This window comes from Mus caroli, chromosome 3 (assembly GCF_900094665.2).
Source record: "Mus caroli chromosome 3, CAROLI_EIJ_v1.1, whole genome shotgun sequence".
Lineage (NCBI taxonomy): Eukaryota > Metazoa > Chordata > Mammalia > Rodentia > Muridae > Mus > Mus caroli.
Genome location: NC_034572.1, coordinates 111,351,855 through 111,365,481, shown reverse-complemented (window position 1 = coordinate 111,365,481; position 13,627 = coordinate 111,351,855). Strand labels below are relative to the sequence as shown.

The window sequence follows — 13,627 nt, the reverse complement described above, 5'->3', positions numbered from 1 at the left end:
CATATAAAGTTTGCAAGACCAAGGGGTCTCTCTTCTCAATGATGGCCAACTAGGCCATCTTCTGCTACATATGCAGCTAGAGACACGAGCTCCGGGGTACTGGTTAGTTCATATTGTTGTTCTACCTATAGGGTTGCAGACCCCTTTAGCTCCTTGGGTACTTTCTCTAGCTCCTCCATTGGAGGCCCTGTGTTCCATCCAATAGCTGACTGTGAGTATCCACTTCTGTGTTTGCCAGGCACCGGCATAGCCTCACAAGTGACAGCTATATCAGGGTCCTTTCAGCAAAATCTTGCTGGTGTATGCAATGGTGTCAGCGTTTGGAGGCTGACTATGGGATGGATCCCAGGGTGTGGCAGTCTCTAGATGGTCCATCCTTTTTTTTTTTTTTTTTTTCTTTTTTCTTTTTCGAGACAGGGTTTCTCTGTATAGCCTTGGCTGTCCTGGAACTCACTTTGTAGATCAGGCTGGCCTCAAACTCAGATATCTACCTGCCTCTGCCTCCCAAGTACTGGGATTGAAGGTGTGTTCGCCACCCCCACCCCCTTGGCTTGTGCTCTCTTTTTTAAATGTGGATTCAGTGTAAGAAGTCAGTGTTTTGCTCCTGTCAGCAAGCATATAACATGTCTTTTTTCTTTATTATTACATATGAAGAATGATGTAAAATGTCACCTCATCAACTTTTCTGAAAATTTAAGTACTAAAAAGAAAGTTCCCTAAGGAGTCTGACTATTTGTGGATGTAACTGCTGCATGGTTATCCTTGTTCAGTTATCACAGCCTTTTTTTCTTTCATTATTATTTTTGGAGTATCCTTTCTTAACAGACAGAGTCCTCAACATGGTGAGGAATTCAATCAGGAAGATCATACTTGAACATTTAGCAGCAATAGAAGTTCATGGCAAATTCAATGTATAAACACAACCCTAGTTTCTCATCTGTCTTAGCATCTACCTCATCAGTTTCTCAAGCCATCCAAGACCAGCATATAGTCTGATGATAACGTCCATGTTCCTGAGAAAGACTATGCAGGCGTTTTAAACTATCATTTATTCAGTATATGTTAATCATTTGATACACAGACCATTCAGTAACATTCTGGAAGATAAGGCTTGAATTTTTCATGAGGAGCAGTATCTTCAAGGAAACATGATTAAAATGAAAAGTTACTGTGTGGTTTGGCGTACTCTTTCTTTCTTTAAAAAAATAATTTAATTCAAATATATTTTATTTTCTTCTCAAGAGAAAAAAAAGACTACTTGGTGTTAACTAATGGTAATCTATAAATTAGAATGAAATGCCAATGTGTTTGCATTATGCAAAGCTGCGGTCCATAACACCTTTCTAAAGAATGGCTCAGCTTTGGATGCTCATCTGAGAGTGTAGGAGCCTTTGTGTTCACTCCTGTGTGCTTCCTTGTTTGAGTCTCTTTGTGTAACAAATATGAGGGATGATAGCATGAATTTAAAATTAAGATCCTGTGAGTCAACTCACAGAATGATGGTTTGGGGAAACAGGTAATTATAATTAATCAATTATATCCTATGCATCCATTACGCTAATAAACAAACTATGATCTAAGTTGAAGGTGACAAAAGAAGAAAACTGTAAATATCCTTTTTTTTTTCTGTCTTAACTTGAGATATGCTCACTTGTAATCTGGAATGAAATACCTCAATTTGTATTTTTTTAAGGATTATAATTCATAGCATTAAAAAAAAAATTGAAACCCAAAGCAATTTTTGAGATTCATGTTTTCAATGTACAAGTACATTCAGTTGCCACATGTTAAGGGTGACCTTTCAGAGCACACACTCAAAGTTTAATCGATGATATCCATAGGAACAGGATGGAGGGTTGCATTTGCATCTTAGTTCCTTGTCATTAACAGGAAGAAGAGTGGCTATAAATTACACACCTGTGTGCTGTCTAAAGTAGTTTTCAGAAGTTTATAATTTGTAACTATGTATCCTGACCAGATTCCTGGATATTCATGGGATATAGGGTACACCATTTGCCTTATCTAGATGCTGCAATGGCCAGTTTGGGACATTTTTAAATACTCTTCTGGCCAATATGAGAACTCTTAACTCCATGCACATTAGCAAGCATTCTTTATTCCTCAACCCCAATAAAGACCAATCCATGAGGGAAAAAGAAATTTATTTTTTTAATTTAGTTTTTAAATTTTTATTTGAAAAATACAATACACAGCAGAGAATTCTTTCCTCCCCCACTGTTCTTTCACAAAGAAAACTATGGAAATGTAACGAGATATTTGGCTAGGATAGATCCTGAGAAAAAGAGAGGCCCAGTTAGAAGTCGAATAGACAAACTCTATCAAAGAAGGTTCACCTCTCTTTTAACATAAAAGAGCCTTTTAAGTTACCTTAGGCATCATCGGATAAGACTTGTGCAGAATTTCTGCCATGCAAACAGATACTACTGAAGTTTTCATCTTGAACAATTTACATTGACCTGGGCCCCAAAGAAGCAGAATAAAAATGAGAGTCTCTATCAGAAAGGCATGTGATTGCCTGCTTTTACTAAACTATGTATGTACATATTTATATATTGATATTAGTGCTTTCTTAACAGGTCCTAGGGATTGAACCCAGGGCCTGTGCATGCTAGGCAAGTGCCGTACCACTGAATTCCAGCTCCAGCCATTGTTCTGACGTTTTCTTAAAGGTATAAATTTTAAAATAGTTCTAAGTAGTTGCATCATGGTTAAGCACTCTTGGCTGAGTTTGGTTAATTCACATGCACCTTTAATTTTTCCTGGACTTTATCATTGTACAACCTTGGGTTCATGATGCTTAAATATAATAGCAAAAGTGATTTAACTTTGACCCTGATTAGTTCTTTAATTTATAACTCTTTTAATCTGACCAGGTTTAAGAAGGTGAAAAACTTCATCACTGACTTATGTAATGTTAAGGCCTCCAAGGGGAAATTCATTCCTGTCTGGGTCCTTCTGAATGGATATAGGACCAGTAGCCTTCAGCAACTGTATAGACCTAGTCAGCTACCTTGCCTTTGCTTGGCATTATGGTCATATCCTTTATTTCAATCCTAGGAAGCAAATTTGCCATTGCTAATGCTTTCTAAACAATGTCCTTTAAAGATTGTCAAGACATGCAAAGTTTGCTTGCTCTACACTTCCAAAAGAATAAGACTGCTATAGAGATTTGCAATTCATAGAAATGAGTTTTTTTTTTAAATTTGGCTTTTAGTTGATATATTTTGACCTCTGCAGGATTGAAATTGGGCAACTGAAATCCATTTGGAAGTAACAGAGAAGCCTTTGGTTTTTAATTATTTGCTGATTTCTGTGGAAATTAAGAGAGCAAATTAAATGTTTAGACAAGAAAGATTAAAAAAATCATTTTCTGCACATTTAAGTCAAAGTATCTTGGGTTAGCTTTAGAGATTGCAGAGTGACTCATGACTTCATCCTCCTTCTTCTGTGGAGACTGTTTTCATCCTTAACTTGCATGGTCACTGTATAGCCTGTCCCTCAGCCCCTTTCCTGAGTGGTAACTGGGGTGCAGAGATGAGAATCTTCATTTGGACCTCTCTTCTACCAAAAGCCTCACATTCAGACACTAGAATGTCATTATTTTAAAATAGGATTATAAATAGAATCCTAAATAGCTCTGCGTTTGAAAGAGATGTTTTATGTTCCTCCATGTAAGTAAGCTTTTAAAATACTGCAGACCTTCTGTTCCTAACTTTAGCATTTCTTCATTTTTTTCTTAAACATAGGTAGTTTCTCAGAACCCTAATGGCCTCTTAATGGCCTCAGTGTCATGAATGTTGAGGCAACTGTGGCATATTTGAGAAAAATAAGAGTTTCAGGGTAAATCTGAATTTAGATTTAACTCTTCCCTTGACTAGTGGTATGGACTGGGCATGTTATCCGTCTTGGCTTTATTTTTATCATATGTAAATAAAGTCATCTTTCAATATTTATACAGGATTGCCATGAGGATTAAATGATAACTATAATACATTTTAATTAAAGTATTAGACAATTACAAAAATACATTAATCATATTTCTAGTATCTTCATGATAGTATTTTAAGGTGTGGTTCTTTCTCATTTAAATTATTTGAGTTCTGGACCAATTAGAAAATTTAATAATGGACCATAGCCATTTTTGAGACACTGTTAATGATGGAAAGTTACTCAATAACAAGGTATCATGGCTGGATTTACCTTAGTGTATTCTAAATATTGCCTGCATTAAAAAAAAATTGCAGCACAACCATTAAACCACAACTGTCAAAGAAAAAGTCCAAATAAATAATTTTAATTATGATACATTACTCAGTGACAGTAAAAATTGGCATTTTCCCCTTTAAAAGCAGAAGCACCAGTCTTAGAATATGTAGTATGAATGGTGTTTTAAGTGAAATATAGCATAATATAAAGAGCAAACAATTTAGTATAGGACATACTTTCTAAAAGTAAAGTGATTCCACACACTGAAATCTGTTAAAATGGAAATAATGTCATGCTGCATAATAAAAAACCCCCAGAACTTTCAAAATTCACTTCAAATTAAATATGCTATACTGCTGAATAGATATATGAAAAATTAAAAAGACTTAACTAGCCCAAAATAGAGGGTTTCTTTTATACAAATATAACCCATGTGGGGGGTTTCTTTCCACATAGTCACAGAGATTCTTTTGAGAAACTAAAGCAACCATTTTATTGAAGAATTGACTTGTTCGTTTTATCCTCGTGTTTTCACTGAACACCCACACTTTGTGCTGGGCTTTGTCGTGGGTGGGTGGCGGGGATGCAGAAGAGATAGCCATGGTCCTGCTCTTGAGGAGCTCACAGTCTAGTGGGAGGGAGGGGCAGAGAGGGTGCTGTCAAGTTTTAAAATTATAAAAAGTCTCCTACATCTTTATAAATTTCCTGTATAATCAAATAAACTTTGTTATGAATGTATGGTGAATAGGGATGATGTCCAGTGCAGGGAAAAACCATCTGCTTCAATATCATGTGACTTCCGCAAAGGCAGTGATGTGGTTCTGTAAAACAAAAGGGGATTCCAAAGTCAGAGTCCTAGGTCAACTGATTTAACAAAGTATTTAGCATTTTTGACAAGTAACTGTTAACTTAATGTAGAACCGTTGCCCACATGTTTGTTGCTAAAACACAGTGTTGTTAAACTCACTTCTCTGTTCTGTTACATAATTTTAGCTAATTATATCTTTTATTCAGTATTTTTAATGAACGGAATAGATTAAAATGAAATACCTGTTTTACTCAGAATTAACTCTAAAATTTTGGGAGATAAAAATGGCCATGGCAGACACATTAATATTCCGTTCGCTGTTAACAGAATTTCAGTGTGCATGCTGTAGATTCAGACTAATTGCTCCCTGAGAAGCAGATGGTGTGGAGTGAGGTGGGCCCATGCACTGACTGAAATAGCATTTGGTAGTTGACAGAGATCTACTTCAATACTTCATTTTTGAGGTATGAATTCAGACTCCACGCTACAAGCTGGGTTTTGTTGTTGTTTTGATCTGCTCCAACCTCAGAATTCTTTACAGCCTCATCCCTTTTGCTTCTTCTTTTCTTTTTTTTCTATTTCTTTTTTTTTCTTTTTTGCTTTTAGAGACAGGGTTTCTCTGTATAGCCCTGGCTGTCCTGGCATTCACTTTGTAGACCAGGCTGGCCTCGAACTCAGAAATCCACCTGCCTCTGCCTCTCGAGTGCTGGGATTAAAGGCGTGCACCACCACGCCAGGCTCCTTCTTGTCTTTTAAAAAGCCAGAAATTATAGAGAAGTAAACCTTCAGAATGGCTAATATTGAAATAGACTCAGACCTGTATTACACTATGTCACAGACACTAAGGCAGCAGTAAAATTTTGAGGCTGTATGATTAACTCTGACACACATGGGTTTGCGTTAAGATAGAGCATGAAGGTCAACACCATTGTATCACAGCAACATCACAAAATGGTCATCACACTGCCTGTTCAGAGTTACACAAACTGAGATTTAGACATGAGTATAGAATAGAGATTAAGCCCAAGTAGTTGAAGAATACAACTTGCCAAGTGTCCATTAGCAAGTATTCTTTCTAGTCCACATCACAGCAGCAGGCAAAATACTGAGGCTTGTCCTTGAGTGCAGGTGTCTCCTGGTAAAACAGTCACTTTGTGTCTTAAAAGTCACTTCAGATGCTGAAATTTAGAAAATTTAAGACCAGTTTCGATATTCTACATGTCTGAGCGGCAAGATATAGGTGTTAAAAACTGAGCTTAGATGCTCTTTTGAGAAGCAACTGCTCATAACCACTGAGTCATTTCTCCAGTCCAATTAAGTCCAAATTTAATGCTCCAAATTCTACGTGAAAAATCTCCATTTTACTCTTTATTTTTCTCTATATACAGATTATACCATATAAATAGAGCCATGTAACATGATCAGAATGTCATGTAAGCCAAACCTCATTTTTATGACACCAGAATTTGGCGATAGCTTGCTGTTTGACAAGATCTGCCATTCAGCAAGTTCCTTTTTTAAAAAACAAAAACAGGAAGATGCAAAAGGAATCCAGAAAAGTATTCAGAATCAAAAGACTTGCTAAGTCTTTTAAAACTTACTTTTTAGTACTTACTAAAGGGCTATTTCATTAAGGAATACTGCATTCCCAATGAGGGGGAAAATTGAACTAAGAATAACAGCAGCTGACAAGCTACCACGTGAGGTGCAGTCCTCCTGCAGTTGTGCTGGGGACCTGCACAGAAGGACACAGTGCTCTGCATTTACTCCAGTTTTGCAGTACAGCTCCAACACCAGTGCGCTAATGCGCACATACGTTTATTGCCTTAATTGGAGGTGTTCACAGTGGCTAATCCCCATTATCCAGCCGAAGAGCCTGGCAAGGCAGTCTTTAAAGGATCTCCCCTGGGAATTTTCTTCTTGATCATCTTCAATATATTGGTTTTGGAACACCTACAAAATGTGTTTTACATAAGATTTAAATTTAACTTCTTTGCTTCAGTGAATGTATCTGTTGCTTCAGAGTTTTAGGTTGTTACATTGTTAGATCACACACCATGTTTAAATAAGGTTTTAAAAGCATCCTAAATGTTCCTGTATGTTCCATGACCCTCAATAAATTGTCATGTGAAGATTTTCTTCGAACTAATTTGTAAATGAGTGAGGTCATTTATTAGACAGAAGTGAGTAAAATTCCTTTTGTTCAAGATGGCAAAAATGATCCTATAACTTAATAGGAAGATTTAAAATCAGCTTAAGTTTTTAAACATAAAATGGAATGCCTGTGCTCTGATCTATTGACTAGGTGAGGAAACTGGCACAGTAGACTCTGCAGGTAAGTGGGTTGAATGTAAAGTGATTAAATGTGGGCTCCATCACAATAGAAGATTGCCAAGCAATTAGACCATCAAAACCCCTAGCTTTCTCACCTACAAAGTGCAGATATACTTATGAATGGAGTTTTACTAATGTTAAATTATACATGCATAATATTTCTTGGCCCCGTTTCAACAATCTATTTGGGTTTATCTACTATTTGGTTTTGGTTGATAAAATTAAAAGGAACAAGCTAAAATTAAACATTTTAGAGAATCAACGATGAAAAGGACAGAAAAAATAATTTAAAATAGTCTATAGTTTATAAATAAAATTCATCATTTGTTCTTTCATCAAAAGTTCAGAAAACATACAACTATAATAGGCAAACCAACTTCAAAACCCCAGAGTTTCTTGCAAGAAGGATACAGATTCATTTAATGACCCAAGGCAATTTATGCTGTGTTCTGCTCCATAAGCAACGCTTTTTTATTACAAAGTCTCCTTCTTGTATTGGTGCCTGTGCCACAGGATACATTGATTTCAAAGATACAAAATATATTAGATCCTGAAAAACATCTAGCACTAAGGATTTTGAATAAAAAGTTGTAGAGCTAGTGTCAAATCCACCAGCCAGTCCATAGTTACAAGAATGCTGCCTCCATTTTGCCAGGGGAAGTTAAGATCAGATGTCACAATCATGAACATTGTCATACTTCATTCTCCTATTTGCATCCTTATTTTATTCATTGTCTGCTTTGAGGCAGGGAGCATGGACAGGAGAGAGAACAGAAAATGGCTGATATAATGGCCCAGGCCTATAAGCCCAACCAAAGGATAGGATTCAGAGTTCAAGGGCAGATGTTGTTATAGAAGATCAGCCTGGTGTTACAGAGACTCTTCCAGAGGAAACAAAACATCCAAAAAAGACAAGCAATAAAAGTATCACCCTAAAAGGAGAATGTGTTCTGTGAGTCCCACTAATATGTCATGTGAAATCTTCCTCCTAATGGTTTGTGAAAGGAGTATGATCATTTAGCAATAAGAGATCATGTTTTAATGATGAAGAAAATCATTATTAGAGAAATTCAGACTTGGGCCCATGAAATTTGCTGTAAAATTCAAAGTAAGCAATTATTTGGTTTATAGAAAGTGGGAATGCAGGAGAATAAAACTGAGAAATGAGCTTCATTGGGCAAGAGGACCGTTTATCTATACTAGCTTTGTTGTAGTGCAGTTTATCTACACTAGCTTTGTTGTAGTGCACAGTTTTGTATTAATTCAGAGTCTTCTTTCCATTCCTTTTTGAGCAATTAAAAGGCTCCTCGTTTCCCTTGTCTGTCTGACTGCAAAATTTGACCATGTGGACATTTCTTGACTGCAAATTCTGACACCCACCCCAGTTTTAGGTTCTATTTCCCCACTCATCTGGCCTCCTCAGTTGATGCTTACCCTCCCCAAGCCTCTTATCCCCACCCACTTAACTTTACCTATTGGCAAATGATTCTTTCTACCTTTTCTTCAGAGATGCTACAAAGTAAACATGTGTGTCCCCTGAATGTCCTCATTCACCACAGCTCTTGGCCCTGCCCCCTATGTTTGCTTTCAAAACAATCTCCCTCATCACCATATTGTAATCTCACATGATTGGGAAGTCTACTACAGGCTTTGACTTGGTATTTATTCAAGTTTCATTTATTACAACCCTAATAGAAATCATGTTGATATTCCTAGTAACGAAACTTACCCATAAGTTCTTCTTAAGTTTCTTTCACATTAAGTTAACCTAACTAACTTACCCATAAGTAAGTTGTTTGTTTGATTCCATTTTAACCTTAAAAATGTTGGATTGGCTATAGAAGCACAGAGCAATCCCCAACGAAAAAGAGTTAGAGGACATAGGTAAAGGAACAGGTGTATAATAAATTCTTTTATAACCAGTTGCTGATGAACACCAAGAAGCTTGCCAGTTTCCATAAAACTGCACAAGTCAGTAAAAATCCAGATGGCCCACTTTCCTTTTCCAGGTGTGTGTGTGTCTGTAATTTATGAATGAATAAAAATGTTTATTCATACAAAATCCTGTACATTAATATTTATATCAGCTGCCTTCATGATTTCCTTCAATGACATTCAACCCAAATACCCTCCAGCCAGCCAATGGGAAAAGAAGCTGAGGTACAGTTACCCAACAGAACACCTCTCACCAATAAAAAAGGGTGGAAAACCCATTGACACCTAAAAAGGAGGCAGACTAAAACACTTACGTACAATGTCAGTCCATTTATGACACCGTGGGAAAGGCAGAAAGAAATACAGGCACAGATGGCAGATTCGTGGTTAGCAGGGGTGAATGTTAGAGGTGGGCTGATTGTAAAATGGCAGCTGTTCTGGGTAGATTGAAAATTCCATAGCTTACTATTGTTGATTGTTACATGAAATCCTACTTTTGTTAGAACCCATAAGATTAGGAAATTTTAGGGACTAGGCAGATACCTCCATATGTAGAGTGCTTGCTCTACAAAATTGAGGACCCACGTTCCACCTGCAGAACCCAATTCAAAACTACCAGGTATGGTGGTGCACAGGTGTAACCCTAGTGCTGGACAATCAGAGACAGCAGAGAACCTGGGGCTCACAGGCAGGTCAGCCTAACTCACTGTCAATTCCATGGTGTTCAGAGATCAGGTCTTAAAAACAAGGTAGATGATATCTAAGAAAGAGACCCAAGGTTGGTTTCTGGCTCCCACATACACATGTGGATATATACCTGCACACACACACATGCACACACATAACGTCAATTTTACTGGATATAAATTATTTATTACACCTGAATTTAATTTTTTAATAAAATAGGACTAACAACCATGAGCTGTCCAAAGCAAGGTACTAATGTTTAGAATTTGGGTTTTCAGATATGGAGTCATTATTTCAATACCCAATTGTTTTGACTCCACAAGAAAAGTATAAACTAAATGTACTGGAAAATATTCTAATAACACATTTAAAATAAGCTACCTTATTTGTTTGTGTCTAATGAGCTGATGAAGAGCCTGAAGAACAATATTTTCCACTGTCAAAGAGGACATGGATGCATGAATTAAACCTAAGGCATTCATTCCCCATTCAGCATTTCCATTCCTATGAACTTAAATTAGTACTTCGCCATACAAGGACACATATCTATGTTTGCTTTAGTGTTGTTAATAACTGTGAGAAAAAGAGTCTTTTATACTGTAGAAGAGGCTCACATGATTTATACAGATGATAATTTCTCCACATACTTTTATATTATTGTCTAAGAAAGTGATCTTGAATTTGATCTCTGAAGTGACACATGTAGAATATATTACCCTCAAAATGAAAAATACCATTTTTACTATGACCAGTTTTCTGATCCTGGTCATGTTACTCCTTCATTATATAATGGCAATAGGCTGTATTCCAATGTTTTCTTATAGAAACTAAAATGCCATTTTAAGTGTGAAGTTCCCACCTAGCTTGAGGCATCTGTTTATCTTTCATGGAAGCTTAGCTTTTACTGTTGAGTTTGATGATATGTTTGTTTTATTGATTTATAACTGTATCTATGGTAACAGATGTGAGCAAACCAAATCATTTGGTATAAGCCTACTTATAGAGAAACACATGTATACAATTCCAAAGGTTTTAGTTTTATTTTGTGAGACAGGCTCTTATTATGGAGCCTCTGCTAGCCTCATAGTCTCTATCTAGGCACTGTGGTTTTCTAACCTCAGCCTTCAAAGCGCTAATGTTACAAGAATGTGGCACCACACATAACTTTCTCACAGGGCCTGGAAATCTGCTTTAAGAAAATGTTTCAAGGTGCTTGTGGCAATAGATCAGCAAGAAAATTACGTGTCATACACGTATGAGGACCTGAGGTCGAATTCTAAGTAACCAGGTAAAAATCTGGGCATACCTCTCTTGCCTCTTGCTCTCTTGGTCTCTTTCCTTCCCCCCTCCCTTCCCCATTCCCTTCCCCTCTCTCCACATATTCATGGCCAGCCTCTACTTCTCTTCTTTCTCCCTCTCTCCCACTTTCTGTCTTTCTCTGCCTCTACTACCCTCTTAACTCCCCTACCCATGCCCTGAATAAACTCTATTCTATATTTTAAAAAAAATCTGGGCATAGTAGGTATGTCTATTGCCAGATGTCATTCAGGTTCAGTGATAAAACATGTCAAAAAACAACTTAGAGAACAATAGAGGGAGACACCAGGTATAAACCTTTGGCTTTACTACTCAAATTCATACATGTTCATTGCCATACGTATGTGTACATAAACACACAGGTGCTTATATACACCCCACATCCATAACACACGCATACACACAGACAGAGACAGAGAGAGAATTTCAAGTTATCACTACAATTGGATATGTGTATTTCCTGTCTATTTTGTTTTGTTTATCTGAATACTTCCTTCCTCCTTTTTTCTATCTTCTATCTCTTCTCCCACTTTCCCTCTTCTCTCCTCCCATATTTTCATTTTATTTATTTATGTATTTATTTTTCAGATCAGGTATCCATCTCAGGGTCTCAAGCACAGTAGGCATTCAACTACTAAGCTGTAACCTCAGCCCTGCATTTTATTTTTTTAAACAAGAGACAAGATATCCCAACTGCTGACTTTTGCTTTTTGACTCCATCTTTAACTAAAACAATAAATTTTAAAAGTGTGTGCGGGAGGGGGTGGCGGAGTCAGTTCCAAGATGATGTGCTTGGCTTACTGTCTATTCCCCTAGTTGTAGCTATTTTTCTCTACTCTAGAGTATTTTTGTGGAGTACTTTCTCCACAGAAAGTTTTCATCATTCTTAGACATGCCACACCGAAGGGAGCGGTTGACAGCTTTGAACACCTTGCCTGTGTATGAAAGCGTGTGCTGGTGAGGAGAGATTGTTCGCCCACCACTGTGTATTCTCCCTGAACTAACGGCTGAGTGAATCATATCCGCTTAAGCTATATTCATCACCCACAATGCCATTCAAAAGTAATTCTCAGAAAGAAGCTCTTACTAAAGGCTCCTGGGAAATTGAAAAAAAAAAAGTCTGCTTGTCATTCTTTATTTAATAAAGTCCATAGAAATAGTGTGGAAAAATCACCCTGAATGTGCAGACCTAAATAGCAAAAACAATAATGTGAAACCGTGACAACAGATGCTGGTATGTCTAGTGCATAGTCAATCTAAAAGACATTAATGACTGCTGCAAATATTTTTTGTTTGTTTAAAGCTTTCTTCATAAGAACATTTTGATTATGTTTATGCCTCCCCAAACTCCTTCTAGATCCTTCCTAACTCCCCATCTACCTAATTTCATCTATCTATCTATCTATCTATCTATCTATCTATCTATCTATCTATCTATCATCTAGGTATCTAGGTATTTAGGTATCTATCTGTCATCTATGTATGTATGTGTCTATCATATATATATGTATATATATGTATGTGTGTATATATATATAATTATGCATCTAGGTATCTATCTGTATACACACACACACACACACACACACATATATATATATATAAAATCATCTATGCATATAGGTATCTATCATCTATGTGTCTATGTAACTATCTATCTACCTATCATCTATCTATCGATCTATCATCTAGGTATCTATCTATCATCTATGTATCTATGTATGTGTTTATCTATCATCTATGTATCTGTGTTACTATCTACCATCTACGTATATATGTAACTATCTCTATCTCAAATAAAAAACAGAAAAAATTTAAAACATGTTTAAAAGTTTTTAAAAAATGAAAATCAAAGGAAATAAACAAAAATAGCTTAGAAGTACATACATGTCACATTTTAATTGTTTCCATTTTAAATTTGGTTTTAAAGTAAAATAAAACACATGAGAATAACATAACATGTACATTTTTATTTATTTTAATTACTTTCTATATATACTCAAAACTAGCCTTAAGTGCTTAACGTATGTATCAATGTATGCCCATTATCTACTGCAATGTCTAATCACACAGGTTGTCTTGTGTGGTTCTATAGAACATTATATACCATCCAGCAGTTCCATGGAATAAAGATTTGCTTTATAGAAAAGCAACAGAATCTTAAGTAGATGGAGGGTTACAACATCCTGAAACTTCAAAAGAATTTTTACTAGAGAGCATGGCAGTGTATGATCATGTTTGCCTTGGGAAAAGAGAGAGAGAGAGAGAGAGAGAGAGAGAGAGAGAGAGAGAGAGAGAGAGAGAGAGAGAGAGAGAAAG

At 36.5% G+C, this 13,627-nt stretch overlaps 1 protein-coding gene across 2 annotated transcripts in view; it reads right to left on the bottom strand.

Annotated features, from left to right (window-relative positions):
* Positions 1 to 3,220: 3,220 nt before the first annotated feature.
* Positions 3,221 to 13,627, bottom strand: part of Plppr5 (phospholipid phosphatase related 5) — a 109,860-nt gene continuing 99,453 nt past the window's right edge. For both annotated transcript variants that reach the window (XM_021158395.2, XM_021158396.2), the window contains exon 6: positions 3,221 to 5,048. In XM_021158395.2, coding sequence (XP_021014054.1) covers positions 5,016 to 5,048 — 33 coding nt within the window. In that variant the 3' untranslated portion in view covers positions 3,221 to 5,015. The remainder of the gene's footprint in view (positions 5,049 to 13,627) is intronic.